General features: G+C 39.9%; 1 protein-coding gene across 12 annotated transcripts; it reads left to right on the top strand.

Moving 5' to 3' along the window:
• Positions 1-1268: 1268 nt before the first annotated feature.
• On the top strand, positions 1269-25869 carry golga4 (golgin A4). 12 transcript variants are annotated; one of them, XM_044213225.1, is made up of 26 exons: positions 1480-1514; positions 3544-3621; positions 4049-4147; positions 5298-5399; positions 7967-8035; positions 8162-8488; positions 8631-8678; positions 8806-8862; positions 8955-9053; positions 9621-9771; positions 9917-10110; positions 11412-11495; positions 11828-11975; positions 12059-12237; positions 12524-12622; positions 12741-12896; positions 13197-16972; positions 17113-17234; positions 17680-17810; positions 18763-18849; positions 20547-20567; positions 20764-20832; positions 21198-21273; positions 23497-23594; positions 24933-25019; positions 25157-25869. In XM_044213225.1, exons 4-26 carry the CDS (start codon positions 5298-5300, stop codon positions 25169-25171), a joined length of 6195 nt encoding a protein of 2064 aa, XP_044069160.1. In that variant the 5' UTR covers positions 1480-1514; positions 3544-3621; positions 4049-4147; the 3' UTR covers positions 25172-25869. The 12 variants fall into 12 exon arrangements, with proteins under 12 accessions (XP_044069152.1, XP_044069151.1, XP_044069149.1 ...); XM_044213217.1 differs by lacking the exon at positions 4049-4147 and having other exon boundaries at positions 1269-1514; positions 9920-10107; XM_044213216.1 differs by lacking the exon at positions 4049-4147 and having other exon boundaries at positions 1269-1514; positions 9920-10110.
• Positions 25870-25936: the final 67 nt, after the last annotated feature.

Raw genomic sequence — 25936 nt, 5'->3', positions numbered from 1 at the left:
AAAAAAAAAGAAAAAGCTGCTGTACTGGAGGTCATCTGCTTGTGATGGCACAAACCTGAGTGCCCAGTTCAACAGCATCACACTTGTAAAACTGACACTGGTTTAGGTGTAGTGGCACAAAGGCATTAATTACCACTCACCATTACCTCGCAAAGTCGGCAACACTGTGTAACACTGCAGCTTTTCCCTGTGACATTCACTTTTAGGGATGACGCCAAGAATAAAGCAAAAGTAATTCATCTTCTTTTAGCAGGGAAAAATAGTACCAGCCATGAAAACTTGATAGCACATACAGTATGAAACATTATGTAAGTCTTGTTAGTTGTGCTTTGAACTGGCCTGAAGCAACATCACAGTAAAACGTGCTTAAACAGTGCCCTCTTCTGTCCAAGCAATGCGGTTGTAGACCTCTGCAGTACCTTTTTCTTTTATATTTGTGCAAACATGTTATTACAAAACATAGCCTACTGGTTAGTATTAGATATTAAATAATATTTTTATTAAGTTTTTATATTCATATTTGGTGCATGATGGTAGTTTTTAAAATTTAAAGGGGTACGCACTAAGACAAATCTACTGAAGATGATTACAGGGATAAGAAAGAGAGAAAGAATAAATGTATGAAACTCATGCTACACCAAATTCTTACTTTTTTCCAATTTGAGGTTTTTCTTGTGAAATACTGAATAATTTTACCTCTTTAGGCTTGTAAAAAAATCTTGAATAAAACCATGTGAGAAGGAAAAATCACTCTGATTGAAATTCTACCAACTGATATCCACAGTATGCCATAGCCTGGGATGAGGGGTCATAAGTACATATTTCATCATTTTAGAAAAGTCTCAAGCCTACAAGGTTTGCACTACTATCTAGTGAAAATAAATTAGTATTGCAATCAATAAACAAAAACATTATTTTCATTGATATCACAAGTAGCATCAGATAAATATGAATGTAAAATAGAATTTATTTTCAATACCACATCCTTTTAAATTTTGCATTGAAGAAGCAAGTATGTATTGTATGTATGTATTTTTCATGCCAGCCATGTCATCAAGCATCTTCAGGAGTTGTTTTGCCTTCTGTGAGTAAAGTGCAACACCAAACTACCAATGGGCTGCAATTATAAAACAAATTTAACTATGGTAATACCAGCCGGACCGTTATCAGAGCGATCTAAAAAACACAGGAGTTTTCTTCCTCCAAGGGTGGTGCTGTAGCTACTTCAGCCCGGACTGGCCCTTTAACGCTGACGTTTCAGTTTTCCTCCACGTTGGCCGCACATGCGCAGAGAGCGCGGTCACCTGCTGGAAATCAGAAGCGAACAAGGAAGTCTAGCACTGAGGATTGGATGTCAGGCTAAAGAAAAACGAAATACATCTCCGCAGGATAGTAGTCATCTGCTCGTCAACTGTTTGCTACATCGGCGTGACAAGATGTTTAAAAAACTTAAGCAGAAGATAAACGAGGAGCAGTCACCGCAGAGGAATGCGCAGTCACCACAGCAGGCCCAGGTTGGTTGTTGTGTTGCTGGGAGCTAACTGGCTAAGCTAACATCTGTTTACACTGCTGAGGTGCTAGCCAAGGAAGATAGCTGTCGTTTCGCAGAGGCTATTGTTCATGCTTCGATGAAAATGATTGTTTAGTAATATCTCATTGACATAACGTAATAACCTGTCAACTTTTATTAACTTGTTTTGTCAGTTGGCCCTTTTGCGTTCTTCTAAACGTTAGCACCATGCTAAGTAATTTAGCTGCCTAACTTAGCTGTCATCAGCTGCTAGTAAGGTGCGTTCAAGAAAACTTGTAACTGGTATAACTCGTTCTTCCTGGTATAAAAAACAACAAGAACGGGCAGCCAACCGTGAACCTCGTTGTAGCCAGAAATCGTATAATCGAAATTTATATGCCAATATGGGCGTGTCTGTTTTGTTTTCCTTGCATGGGCTTCAGCTGGCAGCTGGCAGCTTTATTTGACACATGCAAATCCTGCCAGTGCCAAACGCCTGCCATCGCAGGACATGGATACATGTAGAATGTAAAACATTCAATGAAATAAGGAACATTTACTTTAATAAATTCAGCACTGTAATCTCAGATTTCAAAGAGCTTAATGACCTCTCAAAATAAAATAAAAATACTCCAAGGAGAAGGAGAAATAGCAGAGCTTGCTGTCCAATAACATGCCACAACCTGAGGGACAATGAGTGACCTAAACAGAACACAGTACACGCACGCGTTCACGTGCGCGCGCGCGCACACACACACACAGAAATACATGCATAGAATATACTGTATATAATTAATAGCTATATATCAAGCTTAATGTTGTGTTAATGTTCAGATTACTGTTATTGTGTGCTCTCCAAATATTAAAATTAAATTATATTTTGATGCTTTGGCAACATTGTTTTTGAAACTTTCATGCCAATAAGGCCCTTTGAATTGATGTGAATATAACTGATCAGAGGTCAGAGAAACTAGCGCACAGGTTTCATCTTGGAAGGTAAAGTAAATAATCATTGGCAACACTTCTACAAAGCTGCTTCATCTTGGGCTTAACGGTAGTTTGGAGTATACCGAATGGGTCCATCATCACCCTGCTTGTTGGGTTCCACTCCCTTATTTGTCACTGCAGTTTGTCAATGTTTGCATACGTTGACTTAATTTTTGAACTGTTCTTCTGTAATTTGAATACCGATGATTTGGCCTCTTTAGAGCTAGGGCTGAACCGTATGCCAAAAAAAAAAAAAAAATCATATTATGATTATTTTGACATATATTGTGATACGAGTCACGATTTTAGTGAGAATGGCAATTTTTGCATTTAATTTTCAGTGAAAAAAATCTAAAAATAATGATGTGATTTTTGCTGGGGTCTGTACCAAACAAGCATGTTCCCTTATGTCTGGAGAATATGCTTTGTAGGCCGGGGCATCTTTGTAGCACCACAATGCTTAATTTATAATGATGTGTTGTGACACATTTTACCTTTATCAAAAATTGCAGCTCCTGCGATTTGGATATTACACTTGGCCATATTGCGATTTCGCTAATATCACGATTAATTCTTCAGCCCTATTTAGAGCTCTGCTAAAAAAGTCTGCTAATTGGCATTTATGACCACCCTTTAGTAATTGTGTAGTTGCTTCAGATGTAATAAAGCCCTTTCCCATTGTGCATGACATTACTTTTTATTAATGGTTTGAGTTGCTCTTTATGCGACTTGGCCCTTGTGTGGAGCAAACTTCAAATTGTTACTTAAAGTTTGTCTTGTCTTGTCTTGCTGTAAAACCAGCATATTAAGCTGGTTGGGTTCAAAGGTGAAGATTGACAAACACTGACAATGACAAGAAAAGTTAGATTAGACAAATAGCAGTATTATAGTGGTCCATCAAATTACTGTATGTCAGGGAACCAAAAGACTTGGATTCTCAAAACCATATCAGAATAAGAAAGAAGAGCATAGTTATGATTGTGTGTAATTTGGGGAGAGGGATATCTTAGTTTTTGATACAAATACTGTTTTATTTATTTTAACAGATGGGCAGTGGAGACCGGCGCAGCAGCCAAACCCCTCCGTTTCATCACGATGGCGCACCCTCTCCCAGTGACAGAGAGGTGAGCGTGGTGTCAGCCTGTGATAGATCTGTTTACTATCTTTGAGTCTCAAACTGCAGCCTGCAGAGATGTCATGTTCTCTCCCCAGCTTATAGTCTAATTTTCAATACAGAGTAATGTTTCATGTCAGTCCTCAAAAATCTGTCATGTGTTTTGTTACGCTTAATGCTCCCTCAATAACAAACCAGTGCCTTTTTGATGGCTGTGCCAAGTGAAAGTAAATCAGTGACCAAGCAGTGCTTACAGTTTTCAGAGTGTAGGCCATTAATTTTCACTACTCATCATCTACTCTCAAATTAAGTTGAAATAACCTCAACTCTCTGTCCCAGACTGATCATAATTTGTTAATATAATAAAAGTTGCATATTATTCTCTGCCCTTATTCCCTAAGCATATTTCCTGAATCGTAGCTGTTCCATTACTTCAGGCAACAGATGACAATCTATCACCCCATGCTTCTTATAATATCATGAGAACACATGAGCCGGAATAACATTGTGATAACTGATGCTCTCATCATATACAGGTATGGTCTGTTACGTATTTCCTTCATTTGACTGCATGTATTATTACATGGGACAATGTTGTCAAAATTTAGATTCAATTCAGGGCATTTTGATGTTCATCTTTAACAGCATTTGGACAGTTATTATAATGTGGTATTTTGTTAAAAAAGCTTTGTAACATAAATTAAATATCATACAACATATATACAATAGCTCATTTAATGACACAACATAAGCTATTTATCTTTATTATACTGAAACTGCCCACCCAAAAGAGATTCTCATTTAGAGACACTGGGAAGGGCATTTTAACGGTGGAGAGCAGACCGTATTTCAGCATGTGTATGAATAATTGATGTATCCTCCTCTCAGTGTTTTTCTTTCTCTGTTGATTTGTTGCAATATTTCTCCCCCGAGTGGATATGGCCAAGTTTAAATGCGTCTTTAAAAGACGTCTTTGATACATTAGACAGAGGTAGACCAGCAATGAGGTACTGATCATGACTGTAAGATTGATGATGCAACATATGGTTAATCATCTATTTTAGAGCTTAGAAATGGCGAGTCTTGGCTGATCTTTAGATTAATTACTCATTTGTGTCTGGTTTTCTACATTTCAACACTGCAGACCCCAAACTGGAATAGCGACAGTGCCCCTTTTGGTCAGGTTTCTATACTCTACTTTCTCCCTCATCCTTTGGAAGCACAGACGTGTTGTTGTAACTTGGGCTCATGTGCCCTCAACTCAGAAGCTTCTTATCATCGCAGCATCTTTTTCCACCTCACAAATCTTTAACACTTTGACATCTCTGAGAGTGTTTAATTTCATTATTGGAGGCAGATTTAGCCTATTTTTGACAACATCATAACTTAAGACTACATGCTGAGATGTCAAACTGTTATTCATAACATTAATGTTGATTGAGTGTTTCACTTTCCCATTTTTCTTATTTTTCTTCCTATTCCATGTAGCCTCTCTCTCTCTCTCTCTCTCTCTCTCTCTCTCTCTCTCTCCATCCATCTCAGTCTCTCTCTGCCAGCCTCTTCTGGACAGTCTGGATAGACACTCCCTTCAGCGCTATTTCACACTCATGGTGTTGTTTTCTCATTGCTCTCTGTGTTCCTCTCCTTTCCCCACCTTTTGTCCCGTTACTGCACTGACGGGGTCAGATGCTGGCTGGGATGATAGCAGAGCCCGCTTTTCTCTCTGAGTATACTATCTTTGCTCTGGACCATTCAAAACGACCCAAAACGGCCCAGGTAGCCAGTGTGGTGAGTTTGTCCTCACTTCTGTCTCTTCCTCCTCATCTGTCTCCTCTTCCTCCTGCTCCTCCTCTTGCCCTGTTCCTTCCTCCTGTCTCCACGCCTTTGGGGAATCGGTAGAGGACTGTGGCCCAAGTAGGGACAGCTTGATCCCTGCTCTATGTCTCCTGTTTCCTTTGGATTTAGCAACAAGAAGGCATCTCATATCTAGGCTAACCCTGCATCTAATGGGCGTTATGGTTTACATTGTGGGATAGAAGCTTGTGTGATTTCTGCCGTATGTTGGTTTATTGCCCTACCTTTCAGTTATTATTATCTGTCACAGAATGGAATATTGCCCCCTTGTCTTTAGGTATCCTTAGTTGCTTGCTTTATAGACCCTCAACACCCTGTTATGTTGCCTGATGGCCTTCGCCCCTTCTCCCCACAAGTCTGTTTATTTGGAGAGTTGACGTTTTCATTTTACAAGCTATGGGCTGGCTTTTTAAGCAGTTTAAATGTTAAATTGCTTGTAACTCTTCCAAGTAAACAAACAGACCAGAACACCTCTGTAGATGCCCTTGTGGAGCTCAAAAACTAGATGATGTGTGCATATGTGGAGGCAGTAAGAGGACTAGAGGAAAACAACATTTGAAAAAAGTATTCATCATTTGTGATAAAAACATTTTAAATGCATACAGTACATTCATTTTTCTAACATTTTGTATGTCTATATTTTCAGTAACGTGTACTGTAAAATGTTTGTTGGATGTAAATAGATATTTGTGTTTTGACAAATAACTAACTACTCCATGTAAAGGGAATTTGGCTAGCTATTTGCAGTTCCTGCAATGTACATCTGTATTATAGAATATGAACTTCTTCTACTGGGGTCAGTGGTAACATGTGAATGACCTTGTCAGTATTTACTAACACCAGTAAGGGCTTACTGCTAAATGTTTAAGTCTTGAACTCTTTTGCCTTGTAACTCTTTATTATAGCTAGGTTAAATATAATTGAATTGAAAATATATAATTGTACTATACTTAACAGGTTAGCCTGGAACCTTTTCCTTTGTTGATATATGCCTCTGTTTTACTTTGTCAGTAATAGACTGTAGAGATCAGTGAATCATTGCTCTGGAGTCTGGAGAATTTGAATGTGTTGCAGCTACACTACAATACAACTGGTGTCATTATCATCTCTTGTGAGCAACCACAAATATTTTAAATCCATCACAATGTCTTTGTCATGTTCCATCTACTGTACATCTTATTAAAACGTTATCAACATGTCCTCACACAGTGTTAATTTCCAAAATCAAATGATAGTGATCCCATCAAACTATCTCGTTCATTTAGTTCATTGTCATTCCATTGAATTTTGGAGGTACAAACTTGTTTTGCCAGCTATGTTTGACCAGAGCTGTATTGACGTAATAGTTCTGTCTCTTGGAATTATGTTTGTGTTGGTACTTGATCACTGTAGTCGTAATTACAATTGTAAGTCACAGGATTTTGGATTCAGAACCACTTTAAATTTAGTCAATCATTTGTTGTCTTTGAGGGAAGTTGAGTGTTTGGTCATGCAGTACTGAAACACAGTAGTGGCATTCAAGTCTTGGTTTACTGTAGCGAAGGTGTTGACCATCTACATGGGATGACACACATGGTGAAGTAGTGAAAGAAGTCAGTAAGTATTGTGTGCTATATAGAGTTTTTAAATTTGGTCCTTTATCCCTGTTCATTCACATAAACCTGTGAGAATGTCAGTTTTCTTACAAACTGTCTTCATCAACCCTTCTAGATAATATCACTTACAGTAAAATTAGTGCTTCCGTTATATTCATTTAGTTCTATTGACCAACATCAACACTCATTCATGCACTCATTGAATCAAACAACTGCCCCTATACGCAGTAGATTAAAAATACATTTAATGATTTGGTTTGAACCTCACTGTCCCTCACAAAAAAACCCCAAAAGTTTAAAAATAAAATGTGGGTGTTTCCTAACCTGCAACACCAACTAAAACAGATCCTGGAAGTGACTTCCGTCTCATTAAGAACATTTCCACAAGAAACAGGACAGAAATGTTGGATGTGCACAGTAATCCAGAGGAAGGAGTAGCTCGGAGCTGGACAAGGGAGGACAAAATTTGCTTACTCTGATCCTGCCTCTAACAAGTTAACTAAACCAACTAAGTTGCTCAATGTTCACCTACTTCAATATGGACTGTCTTGTGCTTTTATAATACAGCTGCACACAGCACTGCCAAGCATCTTTAATTCAAATACCAGCTCTCCTACTTGACTTTAACTGTCTGTTTGTTCTGACCTTGTGGCTGTTCTGTAGAGTCTAGTTTTAACCCTTTTTGTTTAATGTACAGTAGAGATGCCTTCTTTTATGTATTTAACCCCTCTGTTTTTTCCAAGTTGCATGAGGGTACCCATTGCCCCTGCATTGCTCCCAGCAATACTAATATTGCTCCCTCCAGAGTAATCAGGGAGAGCCACGCTGGGTGTGGATGACTAACTGGCCCAGGACAAGTTCACTCGCACAGTTTTCCTTTCTCTCATAATGTCTTTTAATCTGCAGAGTGCTTCTAAAGGACCAGCAAGGTCTCCCAGAGGTAGCATCAATGGGGATGGAAGTGCTTCTCCTCATGTACGTTTATTACCCACTCTTCTCCAGCCTCCTTTTTGATCTTCAAGTTAATGTTATAATGCTTTTGTTCATTCTTTGATATGTTTAAAATGAGCTTTTCATGCAATTTCTTGATCCCCCCAACAGAGAGAGGAGACACAGTCATTTGCCCAGAAACTGCAGTTAAAAGTTCCCTCAATGGAGTCGTTGATTCGCGGTGGTGCCAGTCGGGCAGAAAACCTGTTCCGCTCTCCCTCTAAAGAAAACCTGGTTCGAAGCTCATCGCGTGACTCCCTGACACCTTTGGGAGAAAACGAGTCCCCAGGCGCCCCCACATATGATCCCCCCTCGGACATTGAGAGTGAGGCTGAGGAGCCACCAGGATCTGCAGAGTCCCTTTCCAAAGAGCAGTTGGTGCACCGACTGCTCAGAGTGGAGAGGAGCCTGGGGAAGTACAGAGGGAAGTACTCAGAGGTGAGAGTCACACAGAGAATAGCTCCTAGAAGATTCAAATGTTAAGTTTGTCACCCTGTTTAATGTATAGCCCATAGCCATACAAGTGTATAACTAAGTAACTCCTTCCCCTTTTACTCACCTCCACTTCTTAACCCTGCAGCTGGTTACTGCGTACCGCACAGTACAGCGAGATAAAGAAAAAACGCAGGTAACTACCTAATATTTTATTTTTGATAAGATCTTTTCCCCCAGGGTTTTTCTCATCAGACATTTCTTGGGGGGAATTTAGTATCCTGAACTGATCAGATGTTCATTTCTGTTCTCCTTCCCCTCAGGTCATCCTCAGTCAGAGTCAAGATAAAGCTCTCCGCAGGATAGGGGAGTTGCGGGAGGTATGGCTACATGTTATGAGTGTTGTTGTCTCTCTGTTTACCTTTTTGATCAAAATTTGAGTTTATGAGTAAACTTATTGAATGATCTCTAGGAGCTTCAAATGGACCAGCAGGCCAAGAAACACCTACAGGACGAGTTTGATGCTGCGCTGGAGGAGAAAGACCAGATGATCACTGTACTCCAAACACAGGTGAGTGCATGGATGGTGGATATGTTTTTTTATGTAGGGCAAGGTGTGCAGCAGTTGCTTTCAGGATTTACAAGCCAGCAAAGTATGACTTAATGTTAGGCAGAAATGTACTCTTTATCTATACAATACTTACTTTTCAATACTTTATATATACTTTATATATATAGTCATTTGCTCATACACAGTACTTTGAAGTACTTTGAATAAACATTACTGATTAACAAAGAAATAGAAATTATAAAGAAACCAAAGAATTTAATTGCTCTAAAGGAATTCCATATGCTTTTACTGCAGTGATCAACTAATAAATGTGGCTAAATTTTACACTGAATCAGAGACAAGATTTAACTTAACATTATTCTCTGTTGTGATATATTAAATTTAAACCTTAGAACTTGGGTCTGTGTATTTAGTGCACTTGCAATATTTGTAAGAAATTAAACAATAAAGAAAAATGTGGTATTTTTTTTATATATATATATATATATGCATGCCAGATTTAGGTCTTAAACCAAAGTAGTCAGTAGAGGTTTATTTCACTAACTTATTTTTTTCCCTTTCTAACAGGTTGCTCTGCTAAAGAAACGAGTCAAGGGCGTCTCTGACGGTGCTGGGCCACCTGAGGGGGACGTCTCTCAATCTGAAGATGCTTCAGACTCTACATCTTCCATAGAAAGTCCTTTGAAGGAGCAAGGAGTAGAGCCTGAAGTCACTGAGGGTAAGCAAGCCTTTTGTGTATATTTGTATTTTGATTAGGAGCAAAAGCAAAACATTAAGTTATTGTGTATGAGACTTGTATGAGAATCATTTCTATTTTGGTTTTAATGTTATTTTTTAACCAGTGCATTTTATTTTCTGGGCAGCAGAGGGCAACAGTGATCCAACCAAACTTATGGAGGCTCTGCAGAAGAGAGTGAAGAGGCAGGAAAACCTACTGCAGAAGTGCAAAGAAGTGATGCGTACACACAAGGAGCGAAGCGCCCAGCTGGGCAGTGAGAATGAAACTCTGCAGGAGCAGCTGCAAGAGAGACTGCAGGAGCTGGATAAGATTAAGGTGGTGTGTTTAACAGCAACAATACTGGATTGTCGGTCATACGGCCACGGTCATACTGTGATATTAGGACATTTTTCATGAATTTCAGATAATGTCTGCTTATGCACATCACACTGTCAATAAGGTATTTTCAAAAGTACAAAGTAACCAGATATTTCAAAGCAATTTCCTGAAGATAGCCACTCACTAGAAATTGATGTGGTGGTAAACTGTAATTATGAAGAGGTTTGATTTAAAATGGGGCTGGGCTGAGATGTAGCAAATGATTGAACAGTGTGTTTAGGGTCATAAATGTTGTGCTGCAAAATGTCTACCACAGTCTTTATGGTCAACTGATAATGTGACTCCATTATCTCAGTGACACAGCGGTTTGCTGTGGTTCTCAGAGTCGGAACATCCAAATTCTCTGGCCAAGCTCCAGTACGAGGGTTCATGTCAGCATGACATGAGTGAACCATTGTTTTCATTGATTTCAAAACATTTTACTCCAGTGGTATGATCGGCTTGTTTAGCTTGTCCATAGCAGCTCTGATGTTTTGCGGCATCTGATAACAAATATTTGTTGTTACAAAGACACTGTGATAACAGACAGCTTGTCTGTGACTGCATGTTGATTGACTTGCTTTCATGTATTGCCATACTTTTTTGTGTTGAATCTGCATTTGGGAATAGGGCCTTTCCTGTGTCAGGAAAAGCAGAGGTTAACAGGCGTTTAGCCCTGTTAAGCAGCATGAAGGCATCCTGGAACTGCTGGGCTGGCTGTGCTCATCCCCTGCCTCTGCAAATATCCCATAAAACAGACCATCTGTCTACGATTCCTTCAGCTCAGTCTGGTTGACAGAGTATTGTATGCTGTATTGGCTTTTTTGTATATTCACCGTAAAATTATACATTTTTCAAATTTGTTCTACAAATTTTTCTGCGTAGACACTTATGCCTTGTTGCACACATAGATCAAACAACTGAGAAATACAGTCAGTCCAGCATTTCCTGTTTAGTAACCACTGGTTACACAGTGGTGGCACAGAGACATAGCTACTACATGCCACTGCTGCTAAACTGGGCTATAATTTGGGTCGACTTGTTGGTTTAGCTGGGCTTGTGTACACTCAATGGTTATTTGGCTTGTGGGTGAGGCATCCTGGGTGGTGCAGAAAACATCTGCTTATCTGACCGAAGCATATACAGGATATGAGTCCAAAAATCAGAAATGGCCTGTGTAAAGTGGCATATATAGTTGTATTGACAGTTGGAAATATGTGACGTTCTCATTAGTAACTCGGTCAAATGTTTTCTGTTTGTAGGAACTGCACACAACAGAAAAGACTAAGTTAATCACTCAGCTGCGTGATGCCAAGAACCTCATTGAACAGCTGGAGCAGGACAAGGTGGGTGAGGAGTTCTTTAGGCTTTAGTCACGTCTTGATTGAAGGCCCTGCAGATTCAGGTGTATTAGAAAACGAGACATGTTTTTTTACTCTGCCACAGAGTTAAAAAGTCAGACACATATTGTTTCTCTTAAACTTTGACCCCAGCTCTGCAGGATGGACAACGGCTCATGAGATGCTGAAGTACTTAAAGTCAAAAACAGTTACAGACACAGGGCTTGAGTTAAGGTTTAAAATACAGAGATAGTACAATCAACATAAATTTCAGTGTCAATTTGCTCAGACCATACAGTTAAAAGGTTGATTTTCTTTCATGGGTTGCTGGCTTTCAGGGAATGGTCATTGCTGAGACAAAGCGCCAGATGCATGAGACACTGGAAATGAAAGAAGAGGAGGTTGCACAGCTACGCTCCAGGCTCCAGCAGGCTACTGTCCAGAAGGAGGAATTACAGGAACAGAAAGAAAAGGCTGAGAAATCAGGTGAGTAAGTCTCTGTAAGTGTACAGGAAAATGTCTTCTGGAATTTTCTGGATATGTTAACGATGTGTTTTTTGTTTTCAAAGCATTTGAAGAACTTGAACGGGCACTGGGTGTAGCTCAGAGGGCGGAGGAGGCCCGAAAACAGCTGCAGATTCAGCTGGAGGAGCGTGTAAAAGAAGTTGAAAGGGCCAGTGAGGAAGAGAGGAAGAGTCTGCAGCAGAAGCTCACACGAGTCAAACAGGAGGTTGTCGCCATCATGAAGGTCAGGAAATGACTTCTGCTGAATATTCATGCATTTATTTTCATTTTGAAGATCAGTACATTAACATTACTGGCATTACCCTATGACTTTACATTAGAAAACATAATAGGAAACAGCAAACTGTTATTAACAATATATATAAAGTATATTACAATATACTTTTTTAAAATTCATTTTTGATGCACTGATGTTGATATTTACAATGTAAAGTTGTTGTAAAGTGTCTTTTGAGAACACAGAAAAGCACTATGTAAATCAGATTTGTTATTATTCTAAATTTTATTAGAAATCATCAGAGGAAACTGTAGCCAATATGGAAAAACTCCACAGTGAAGCTTTGGCTGCTAAAGAAGAAGAGATGAGTGCCAGAATCAACGAAGCTGTGGTATGTTTTCATTCTTTTAATTTCACAACATAACCAAGTAAATCAGATGAAAAACTGGCTTACTTTACTAAGCTTTAAAATTTTTGATTTGACATGCTTGTGCTTCTTGTGTATTTAGGAGCAATGCAAAGAGGAGTTTGCCCAGTTAGGCAAGGAACGAGAACAGCAGGCTTCTCTGGCTCTGGAGGATGTAGAGTTACAGAAGACGGCTTTGAGGACAGAAGCTGATAACAAGGTTAAAGAGATACATTTGGAGCTGGAAGCTGCAAGAACTGTGAGTTTTGTTTTGTTTTTTACAATTCCTTTTTTAAAAATCTAGTTACTTGGATAATATTGGACCTATTAATTAGGGCTGACTGAATGCTTTGAGGCTGAAATCTTTTTATTTCTGTTTTATTTGAAAAAATAATAATAATATAATATAACATTTATATTATCTGATTTGTGTATTTATTTGTTTCAGGTCTAGGCTCTACCGGAATAGTGTCTTAATTATTGACTCAGAATTCTGTGAAATTATTAACTGTAGTAACTTTATAGAATAATCTAACAACCAACATGTATGCGATTGCAGAGAATATTGGAGCTGGAGAGCTCTCTGGAGAAGGTCTCACAAGATGGACCAAGTCTGTCCCATGAACTTTCCAGTCAGTTGGACGAGCTGAAGGATAAACACAAAGAGCAAATATCTACATTAGAGGAAAAGCACCAGGAGCAGCTGGAAAAGCACAAGGGCACCCTAACCCAGCAGCATAATGCTGCTCTTGAGGAGCTCAAGGAAAAACACAGAGTTGAAGTGGAGACCCTTCTGAAAGATAAAGAACTCCAGCTCCAAGCACATGTTGAAGACATGAACCAGAAAACTTTAGAGAAACTGGATGCAAAGCAGGCAGAGCTAGAGGCAGTTTCCGCTGAACTTTCTGAGGCTTTGAAGAGTAAACAGCTTCTGGAGGAAAAGTTGGTGGCAGCTGAAGATGCTCATAGTTTAGCTCAACAGGAACTTGAGAAAAGGTTTCATGATCAGGTGGCAAAGCACAATGTAGAGCTAGAAAATGTCAAACAGGAGCTTGAGCAGTCACTTGGAGGTATGGCGAAAACTCTGAAGGAGGAAGTTAAAGCATTGAAGATTGTTTTGAGGGAAAAGGAAAAGGAAATTGAAGAACACATCCTTAGAGAAAAAACACTACAAGAGTCGCAAGAATTAAATGTCAAGGTTAAGGAATTGGAAGAGCTGCAGCAACGTTTATCACAATCCCAGCTGGAAAATGGGAGCCTAAAGGAATCTAATGCACAGTTAAGTAAGCTCTCAGAGGATCTTGTTCAGTGTAAGAGGGATTTGACAGATTTGGAGCATCAATTGGAAGTAGCAAAGAATGATTGTCAGCAAAAAGAGCAGTCACTTCAAGAACTAGAGCACCAATTACAACAGAGCAGAAAGGAGCTCTCAGAGCAGGAAAAGTCATATACTGCAGAACTGAACACTAAGCAAGAAGAACAAACACGCCTTAAGAAACAGATGGATGATGAAAAAGCTGCCCATGAGAAGAAGATGAAAAACACTACAACTGAGTTGGAAGCCAAGCTGAAGACACAGGAAACAAAAATGGAAAAGTTTAAACAGAAGGCCAAAGAAATGCACGAGAGTTTTAAGAAAAAGCTTCAGCAGAATGAAGAAAACATGAAGAAGGAACTTGCAAAGAAGGAGAAAGAGCTTCAGCAGAAAGAGCAACAAGTTCAAGAGAAAATTGTAGAGATGTCCCAGAAAAGTTCCCAAGGCCTCAGCAGTGCAATGTCAGAGCTGCAGGCCAACCATAAGGAAAAACTGGAGAAGCTACATGACACCCATAAGCATGAGATTGAGGAGCTGGAGCTTCGGTGGCAGGAGAAGTTAAGACAGCAGGAGGAAGAATTGATGGAGAAACACTCGCATATACTACAGGAGAAGGCTCAAGAACTGGAGGAAATTTCTCAGCAACTTAGCAGAGGCAAAGAGGAGAACGAGCAAGTGTTGTGTGAAATAAAGGATTTAAAGGAGGACCTGGCGATTCGAGAAACCACCGTGCAGAAGCTGCAAGAAGAGCTTAATGAAGCAGCAGTTAAGCTTGAAAGTTTGTCTCAGGGTGAATCGTTGGTCAAAGAGCAAATGGAGTCAGTGGAAAGGAACCTTAACCAGGCTCTGAACGAGAGAAACTCCCTCCAAGACAAGCTTAATACAATAAAGGAAGATAACAGAGAGAAGTTAAAGACCTTGTCAGATAAGTTGGAGGAAACGGAGAAGCTGCTTAAAGCACTGGAAGGTTCCAGATGTAAGGAAAGTGAGGACTTGCAGAATAAATTTGAGGAAACTGCCATTCAGCTACAAGCCAAGGAAGCAGAGTTCCAGCAGCAAATAATTATGATCAGAAACCGAATGGAGCATTGCTGTAAGGAGGTTCAGTCTAAAGTGGAGTGTGGATCTAATGAACTCTGTCAAAGAGTTGAAAATAGGTTGAAAGAGCTGAAAGATAGACTGCTGTGTAGTCAGAAGAAGGTAGGGCATCTCAAAAACGTTATCCTTACTAAAGTAGATAGAATTTGCACTTTAGAGGAGAATCTCCACCAGCAGATGGAGGAGAATAAGAATCTATGCATTTCGTTAGAACAGATGACTGCTCAGGTAAATGCTCATACAGAGCATATCAACGCCTTAACACACGAGAAGGAGAATCATTCTCAGTTTATCAATGAGAAAGTTCAGAAAATTGAGGAGCTGAGTGAAGCAAACAGAATCATATCAGAAAGTATGAAAACAAACGAGTTGCATATCATTAACTTGGAAGGCATCAGCAGCGACTTGAAAAATCAGCTAGCAAGTAGCATAAGAGAGAAGGAGGAAGCCATAAATCAGCTGAAGCAGCAGTATAAAGAAGAGAGACAACAAATGGAGGAGACCATTGAGAGATTAGAGCAGGAGAGAAAGTCTGCTTTAGAGCAGGCGGATGCACTAAGGAACAGTCTGTCCGAGTATGAGAACAAGGCAGAGACAAAGTTTACCCAGAATGACATCGCTATTACATCTCTACAGACCAGGCTTGACGAGCTGGAGCGAGAAATCTCTGAAAAGAACGAAGCTCTGCAAAGGCTGACAGCAAGTATTGACAATCAGTCCATCAGCAAGTCTGAGATGGACCAGGTGCTGAGCGAGAAGGAGCAGAAGGTCAGCGGACTTACCTTGGAGCTGGAGAGTTGCATCGGCCGACTTGGTGAGCTTCAGGAGCAGTTAGCCTTAAAGACAAAAGAGTGTGAACAACTCACAGCTGACCTCAAACAGCAGCACAGCATCAGGGAGGATGAAAAGAGAGAGTTGGTAGAGCAGCTGCACCAGACCCAGATGCAGTGCACTCAGAACGGTAATTTGGAGCAGGAGATGGTAGAAAAACTACGCTCCCTTGAGGAAGACAACCAAAAGTGTAAACACAAGCTTGAAAGTCAAAGGGAGGAATATGAAAAGATGAAAGATGAGATTATCAGGAGCAAAGAGGAGAGTCTGAAGGCAAGTGAAGAGAAGTTGTCTGCAGAGAGTGCTCGGAAAGTCTCAGAGCTGAAGAAGAAAGCTGAACAGAAAATCGGTCAGATTAAAAAACAGCTAACCTCGCAGCTTGAGGAAAAAGAGCAGACGATCAAGGCTCTTCAAATCAGCCTGGAGGAAATCAAGAGCAGTGAATCATCCTGCAAACAACATGCAGACACATTAGAAGAGAAAACAAAAACACTCGAGGAAGCACTTGTCAAGCTTAAGGAAGCGCAGGAGAAACAACTTGAACAGATTCTGAGTGATGTGAGGCTTGAGAAAGAAAAGTCTTTAGAGGAATTGAAAAATGTGTATGAAGAGAAGCTGTCCTCGCTTCAGAGAGATGTAGCGCAACAAGGGGAGCTCAAAGAAACTGAATCAGCGCTACAAGAAATCGAGGCAAAGCTAAAAGAAGCAGAAGAGCAGAATGGAGACCTTCTTGCAGAAATAAATCGTCTGAAAGAAGAAATATGTGAGAAAGAAGCTCAGCTCGATCAACATCAGGCAACTATTAAGCAGGTCCAAAATCCATCAGAACCTGAGGCTGAGATGAAGGTGGAGTGTAGCAGCATGCAGCAAACCAAGAGCACGATGGAAAACCACTCTGTGATGCAAGAACTGGATGGTGATTCTCTAGAGTCTCTCAAGAACAATCTACGTCAGGTGAAGAACGAGAAAGAGAAAATCCACAAGGACTTTTCCAGGCTACAGAAAGACATCCGGTTACTGAGGAAGGAGCATGAACAGGACCTAGAATACATGAAGAAAGAGTTGTTAGAGGAGAATGAGAAAAAGCTGAAGTAAGTTTATGATGTCAAGTTGATAATAATAACTTCTAATAAAACATTAATTCATTCATTTCTTGTCTGTAAATGTTTAAACACGTGCTTGTGGTGTCCTTACTAATTTAATACTAATCCTTTACTATCTGTTCTAATAGACTGGAGCTGGAAGATGTGGAAATGAAGCACAATTCTACTATCAAGCAGTTGATGAGAGAGTTCAACACACAAATGGCTTTGAAAGAGAAGGAGCTTGATGCAGGAGTGAAGGAGGCCATTGGTGAGGCAGATGAAAATAATTCTCCCATCAAATTAATCTGACAGGATTTACAGCTGTGTGGTAAAGCATAGGAAATAAGTGATTGAAATAATTCCCTTTTGTTGTGGTGAAATCGCTACGGTCTACTAATGTTTTAGGCACTCCCAACAACTGCCTTAAAAGGCAAATTCAAAGTAAATGAGATTGGCTTTCATGTACAGTAGGGTGGAATAACTACATGGAAACATTATGCATTCTTTAATCTCAACACTGTGTGGAACATAATTAAGGGATCATTGCATTTGGAAACAGTGCGACTGAATTGCCATATTTCCTTGTTTCCTCCAAGGTTAAATCATGTTACATGCCAAATGGGATGTGACTGAGCTGTGAGCGGTTTGGAATATGAATTTGTTTTTTGTTTTTTTTGTACTAACTCTGGCTTCTTTCCCTTTCCTCGACACAGCGAAGGCCCAGAGTGTTGAAGCAGAGCTCATCAGTAGTCATCGTGAAGAAACCAGTCAGCTGAGGAAGCTGATTGCCCAGAAGGAGGATGATTTGCACAGAACTGTTCAGACATACGAACAGGTTATACAGGTGCTGTAAAAAGATGAAGCTTAAATTTATTTTTTTTCTTCTAAAAGATGACATCATTTTATACATTTACCGCAGAAAGGAGATCAACCCCACCCACCATTTAGAATATATTACTGTTGGCAGCAACCTTCCCTTAGTCGAAAGCAGTGTTTCCCAACCTTTTTAGTCAGACATGCCCACATCCCCATCAGATAAACTCAAGTAACCCTCTATTGACACCAACCATCATTTTCCAAATGTGTTTATTTTAATTGATTTTAAAATATTATATATATGATATTTAACTTTTAGTGATATAAAAGTGGATATAGTAGTTTTCATACAATTGAACTCTCAATGTTTGCATTTGTACTTTACCACTTAGAGTGACAGAAGGTGGATGTTTCAACCATTTATCCTATTAGCTAACTATTTCAACCGTTATCCAGTACTTTCACCTATTTCAACAATTCTATACATTACTTTTAGCTAACTAATTCAACTGTTTATTTGTTAACTATCTCAACCATTTATCCATGACCTCTTTCTAATTATTCAGTTTTTTAGCTAACTGTTTCAACTTCTCTGCTAACTAGTTTTCACACCCTCTTAATGACAGCATTGTTTGGGTGTTATGGTTGAAATTTTTTTAATAAAATCATAAATTCTACTAATCCACAATCTTTCCACATATCCTCTGGCAACCCGCATCCTGGGGTAACTACTGGTCTAAAAAACTTGACTTAATCATCAATCAACGCCTGCTGAATGATATATATTTGGAACCCGGTCAAATGATTATTCAAGAACAGTCAGCATAAAATTGTCTCCTTTACTGTCTCCAAACATAATTAAGGGTGGGAGCTCTGAACTAACTGAGTGATTTGACCGACATACTTGAGTTGTGATGCTGAGATGAAACAGGAAATTACTCAGACTTTGTTCTTTTTATTTTTCTTTTTTTTCCCCCCAGAGTCGAGAGGAGGAGATGGGAGACCGAGTGTGGCAGGTCCAGAAAGAACTGGAGGAGTTGCAAGGAAGGAGCCCTGGCACTTCTGAGGTACAAACATTGCTCACCCACTGTACATATTCACCAGGTCATCAAACATCTGTGAAAGGTGTCACAACTGGTTGATGTATTGGGGACATTTTTATGTTTACACAGATGTAGAAGTTCATACCTGCAGCTATTATCCAGTCCATTATATAGGAGACTGGGGGTTTAGATTAAATTTATATAGTGATTCTGTTGAAATCATAAGTCACTTCACAATGGCTGCATGAAATCACTTCTTTACAGCTCCCTCTCCTCATCCTCTGGGAAAAGTCTGGAGTCTGATGGAAGCATTACTCGTTTTGAATGACAGCCTAATCCAGATGCATTTTTGTGTCCGTACCACAAGGCCCCTTCAGATACCTTTTTATTATTTAAAAGTTCACATCCAGGTTAACAGACTTAGCAGTTATGGGTTATCTTTCCCTTTGTCTTGCTTCATAATTGAAGGATTCCGTCTAAGAGCTCAGGGACAATTTGCTTACATACTTTGCTCTGATCAGTCTCTCGCTCCAGTCGTGTGGCTGCCCTCCAAAGCGCGCCGGATCCTGTGAAGTTGTTTTGAATCACTTAGGAATGTTCTCCGAGGGAAACAGAGATTGTGAGACGGCAGCCAGCCTCAATCCCTGTTCTCAATTATCGTCATACGAGGTGATTCTATGCCTTAGATTTATACTACAGCAATACTCACATGCAAGATGTGCATACTGGAAAGAGTCCATATAGGAGAAAAGTACTCCAGGGAGACGTTTTACCCAGGTGTTGAGGTGCCATGAGACCCCTGCGCTGATTCTTCTACCTTTACACTGTGTCCACACAAGCACAAAGAATTACGCTGCTCTCTCTGCTGCATTTTTCCCTGGTGAGGTAATAACTTTATGGGTGGATTGTATGGGTTTATGCTCAGGGAGGCCTTTCCTTTCTGCGGGCCCCACAAACCGTTCTTCATTTCGACAGTGAGACAGCAAACCAACACTCTTTCAGAAGTCCAGTTTAGTCTTTAAGTCTGTGGGCATGAAGAGTCCTTTAATTGTACTGTGCAATTAAAAGATAAGGCAGTTGACATTCCGTATTTTTGTTAAATAATACCATAAAAAGACCAAAACCAACAGTGTGTTAGTCCATCTCTCAATACTTTCTTCTTCCACCTGTATGTGGCTCCCAAAACGGATCACAAAAATATATAGTTTCATTAAAAAAAAATCATTAATCATTTCAGCTGGGGACTGTAGCTTTTAGAAAACGTGAGTCAAACAGGACTTAATTGCCTATTGATTGGGAATTATTTTCAGTGGTGGATTAATACACATTTGGTGCTCCTGCAAGTATTGTGTATGTGGGATTGGGTCAAAATAAACTACAGTGCCCACTTTCATCAGAATGGAGGAAAGTGTCACCCAGTGCAACGTTGTGGCTCAATGAGGAGTTTTTAATAAGATATATCACACGATACTTGTTAGTGGAATCCGTTTATTGTTGGTTTTTGTCTTTTCATGGGATTTGTCGACATTAAGAAAAATATAGAATATCAGACTTAAATGTTAAAGGTAAACTGCACAATTTTATATTATTATGCCATAACTGACTGGATGTTACAGGATATATTGTTATTTTTACTGTTACTGCACCTGTATCTTTTTTAAAAATTACTGTATATTCTAATGTAATGTATTTTTCCCTTTTTCTTATTTATCTGGGCACAGATGACTATGGAAGAACTACAGGTATGTTTGCTGGTTCCAGTATCACGGGTTTCACTGTTTCTAGGATTCATATCATTTAAGCCCATTACCACTGTAAAACAATTTGAAAAGATACATCATTGATAAGCACATACTGTTTGAGCACTGCATTACTTTTTCTACCGTAAACCTTCCAATTCTCACTGACGTCAATATGTTCTGTCCCTCTCTACCTCAGGCTCAGCTAGCGGAGAAGACGACTTTGCTGAGCGAGGCTCGGCTGAAGGAGCAGGGGTTTGTTGAGAGAGTGAGTGTCGGGCCCTGTAGTGTGCTCTACGCGGGGACAAGTGAACAACAAATCCCATGCAGTGTATTCCCAGGGTTCTGTGGCCTCCAGCAAGAGGAGCTACTGCTCTCCTGCTGCATCAACTTAATTACACAGCACATCTGTTTACATTTGGTTTAACCCTATAAACAATCAGAGCAACGCCTCCCACTGTTTTTCTCACACACATTGTCATCCTCACAAACATCCCCCAAGGATGATCAACAGAATGCTGTGCTTGGGACCCATGCAACAATTAGGCTAATGCATAGAATCAACCCACTGGGGTCAAAGAGCTTTTTTCGAAATTATTAATCTATGCATGCTTGTGTGTTTCTCCACGGTAGATTCACTCGCTTGAGGACAAGATTAAATGTTTCCACCGAAAGACTGTTGTAACTCATCTCGGGAGCACATTCAAAGGTAATGTTAACACCATGAATCACTTAGTTCTGCTTCTTGAGCCAGTTTCCTTTAAGATCAGCGCAACAAAGATGCCATGCAAAGTGAACACTGTACAGTATCATGGGAAACTGTAACATAAACTACATACACCTACACTAAAAGAGGTTACCTAACTTTTTTTTATTGTAATTTTTAACGCATTAGATAAAATTATATGTATCGTGTTAACATATGAATTTTATAGTTATTTTCCCAAGAGCTGTAGGATCTCAGACTTGGTGTTTGACACACTACCAGTTATCTGCCAGCCCCCACATCGCTTCATGGATCAGAGATGGGACAAGATATGCAGATCCTGAGTCATGACTTAACTATGCTTTTCAGGACATTTTGGCCAACTAAGCGTTATTTTAGGCTCACTGGTTAAGATTAGAGCTGCGGTTATAATTAGGGTTTGGTTAAGCTTAGAGTTAGGGTTAGGGTTAGACATATAACCGTTGTGGTTAAGGTCAGAGTAAGCCTCTAGGTACTGACTGTAAGTCAATGCAGTATCCTCAAGTATATCATAAATTGAACATGGTGTGTGTAAGTGAGAGAGTACCTCTTAGACCTTCCTTGCTGGTGTAATAAAGAGAATCTGCTGTCAGAAGGGGAGCGGTGAAGAAGCCATCCTTGGATTTAATGGGTTTTGCAGATTGTGGTCGTTTCCCACACAGGACCCTGCAGCACACAGACTTTTACTTTACAAATCCTCTCTTTTAAATACACATACTATATCCGACCTAATACCTACTCTGTCCTGTGTTTCCTTTGGACGGCAGTACTTATTAGTGAAAGTGTCTTCCACTCATTATGAATCTGTTGAGCCTACTTAAATCCCCTACATCTTTTGTTTCAGGTAGAAGGGCTGATGAGAAGGCAGTTGATATCTGGTTTCATGTCTGTTGCTCCATGATTGGTGGGATGGTAGGCTCAGCTGGAGCAACATGGGGTCAGCAGGACAAAGGCTATGGGATTTATTTGTGACCCATTACTTCATGCAAGAGATCAAAGAGTTGTTTGCACTTCCCTATCACCTTTTCCTGTCCTCCAATCGCACGGTCTCTCTTGGCACATGCTGGGATGTTTGCTGTCATCTGAACGATTATTCCAGAGAAGCAGAGAGCAAGTGGGTGTTTTTCCATATTAAAGAGCTGATGGGGATATTTCAGTGGTAGAAGCAGTAGTGTAAGTGTTGCCAGCCCTATCCATGCTGTAACACAGTTTCCCATTCATAGTTTTTAGAGGGATAATGGTGTTATAGCTTCGGGTGGAGAGTTAAAACGTTCATTCTTTGACTCTTACGGTATTAATGTGCTCATGCTGAGCCTCGCCATTCTTTCCTGTGCGTGTGAGTATTTGACAGTAACGGGCATTGTTGTTTGCTGGTCTTTAAAACTAGACAAGAAAAATAAACACTACGTTTACAAACCAAATTTGCAATGTTTTTAGAAGTGCATCCTGATTTAGATCTTAAATCAGTGTTTTATTTTGTATTTGTTTACTGTATTGAACCAGAATGTCTCTTGATATACGTTATCTCTCTTAAAAACATATACAATTAATTTACAGCGTTCACATATAGCACAGTCATAGGGCCTGAGAGGCATGAAAGAGAGAGAAGCTTGACTGTTTAAAACTGTTACATTCTTCATGAAGTATTGTTTGAATAGGAGTTGATTATTAGTCAAATATGCATTATAGCAGGGCTATTCAATTACAAATTCAATTGGGCTGGATTTTAAAACCAGGAAATGATGATGGGCCAGGCATTTTCAGCAGCTTATTTAAAACTTTCATTGTCAAAGTTACGTTTCAGGGTTGCCAGACATATTTTCAGTAGAGCACTTCCCTACTTGTGACTGTCAATAGCCAGATGTTCTGAAAAGCTACTAAGCCTGGTCGGAACTCACGTGAGATTTGTGAAAGATTGGCGGTGTCGCTACATCCGTAAACATCTTACCCGATCAGTACTGCGCATGTGGAACTCTCAACACAGATGAGAAGGAAGCGAGATGGCAGACCAGCTCGCTAGTTATATGAAGTTTACTTATTTTGTCATAAATGAGATTTATGTATGCTGGGCCACAGACGTTGCTCCTGGGACAGATGTGGCCCGTGGGCCACCAATTGAATAGGCCTGCATTATAGTGTGACAGGTCTCAGATGATTAAAAATGGCTGTTTTTGCTTGTTTTTTCAGATCCTGGATTTAACAGCACTGATGCACTCTCAGAGGCCACTGAGATGGAGTACCTGAGGAAGGTGTTGTTTGAATACATGATGGGACGGGAAACAAAAGTATGCTTTTTTTTTTTCTTACATTATTATACACAAAAAACGCTGAGTGATTCTTCTTCTTTTTCTTTCGGCTGTTCCCTTTCAGGGGTCGCCACAGCGAATCATGTGCCTCCATCTAACCCTGTCCTCTGCATCCTCTTCACTCACACCAATTAACTTCATATCCTCTCTCACTACATCCATAAATCTCCTCTTTGGTCTTCCTCTAGACCTCCTGCCTGGCAGCTCCAACCTCAGCATCCTTCTACCAATATATTCACAGTCTCTCCTCTGAACATGTCCAAACCACCTCAATCTGGCCTCTCTGACTTTATCTCTGAAACGTCTAACATGAGCTGTCCCTCTGATGTACTCATTCCTGATCCTGTCCATCCTCGTCACTCCCAAAGAGGACCTCGACATCTTAAGCTCTGCTACCTCCAGCTCTGCCTCTTGTCTTTTCTTCAGTGCCACTGTCTCTAAGATGTTCAACATCGCTGGTCTCACCACCGTCTTTAACACCTTTCCTTTCATTCTTGCTGATACTCTTTTATCACACAACACACCTGACACTTTTGAGTGATTGTTTATATAATTCAATTTTCTATTTTTTTTTTATTCCTATTTTTTTGTATTTCTGAATGTCAGACATGGAATGCCTTTCTCCATCTTGATAAATAGTTGGTTGACCAAAACTACCAAACTTAAATAATAACTGAAGATATCGGAGAGTCAGTCCATCCCCCTTTTTTTTTTTGAGCTGTGTCCTTGAGTACCTTCATCTGCCACACAAAATGGGAGACCATTTAGGACGCCATATAAAAGTCATGGTGTGTCCAGTCTTGTTGGGTAAAATTAACAGTGATCTCCCTAATTAACAGTGCTGCTGAAATGGTCCTAAAGTCAGCAGGATTTTCCCAGCTCCTCAGCAAACAGTTTGTCTTTATGGCAACATGGCAGACCTCCCCTGTGTGGAGGATGTCCCCCAGGCTGCCTGCTAGCACATACATCTTGCATGACGCAGATTTGCCATTTAAAGACATGCTGGCCTTGTTTAGTGTTAGTTGAGCGGTTAGGTTTCCTACACAGCGGCCCTGTTTCTGATTATCCCTTGTGTTTATGGGGAAATGCATGCACCCTGGCAGATTGGCCTGGAGTTGATTTCTTCTCTTTCTTTTGGTCTTGTTGGGCCTAATTGTCTCAGATGCTCTCAGTAGCTTGATTTGATTGGATCAAATCATCATGGTGTCAAAGGTAGGGGGTTAGTGTATCTGGTGTTTGTCAAAGGGATATTGAAATGTGACACTGAACACCAAATTTCTTTTTTAATTTATTCATTTATTTGCTCCTCATCTGCAGACGATGGCCAAAGTGATTACCTCCATGCTCAAGTTTCCTCCAGACCAAGCGCAAAAGGTTTTGGACAAAGAAGACTCTAAAGCGACTGTAAGCATCAGTTTACCTGCTGAGGATACTTTCACTAAAATCACTTCAGTCCTCTTGCAGTTAAAAACATATGATTGCAATTCTTCATTGACAACGGCATGATTAGTTGAATTAATTTCATATCTGTCCCGCCACAGCCTTGGTTACGATGAGTGAATGATTCGGGTCCTTTTGGATGAAAATCTGCTGCTACTACTGCTGCTGAAGGAGGAAGACTGCCATGGATTTGATCTAGCCCTTCTCTCTGCATTTCTTGTCATTTTACGCGTTATGTGTCTGAGTGTGTTTGTATGTGTGTTTTAGCACACGCTGGGGCGTGTGTGTGTGTGTGTGTGTGTGTGTGTGTGTGTGTGTGTGTGTGTGTGTGTGTGTGTGTGTGCAGAATGTGTGAATATATCTAAAGGTATGAGGGAATTAGAGAATATGCCAGAAACACCAATCTTCCATGAATCCAGTTTTACTCTGAAATTAAGTTTGTTAATTTATATGTTTTAGATTTAAGTAAAAAAAAAATCTTTTAATTTTAGAATATGTTGATACAGATTGACTTGTGCAATAAATTATATCATTATCACGTATTGATGATTTATAGGTTTCTGTGATGTGCTGTTGTCTGAATCACTTCCTCTGTAAAACTGTAAACGGCCCTTTAACTGTGCACTCGCACCACATTAAGATATACTGGCCTCTGGACCTTGTGTGTTTAACACAGCTTTTCTATGCTTTATATATTGTCACTGACATAGAAACACAAAAACTGTAAATTGTACTATGATTAAAACTGTACTATAGGCCACTATATGACTTGCTATACATTTTCAGACTAACAGATTAAATCTTATTTACAGAACACCCTTTGTCACTTCTTTATCCTTATTATTGTACACTATCTTACGTTTTTAATCCAATATCTTATC

Source organism: Siniperca chuatsi, linkage group LG11 (assembly GCF_020085105.1).
Source record: "Siniperca chuatsi isolate FFG_IHB_CAS linkage group LG11, ASM2008510v1, whole genome shotgun sequence".
In the NCBI taxonomy this organism is placed as follows: domain Eukaryota; kingdom Metazoa; phylum Chordata; class Actinopteri; order Centrarchiformes; family Sinipercidae; genus Siniperca; species Siniperca chuatsi.
The sequence above is the reverse complement of the archived record's forward strand: the minus strand, read 5'-3'. Positions and strand labels throughout refer to the sequence as shown.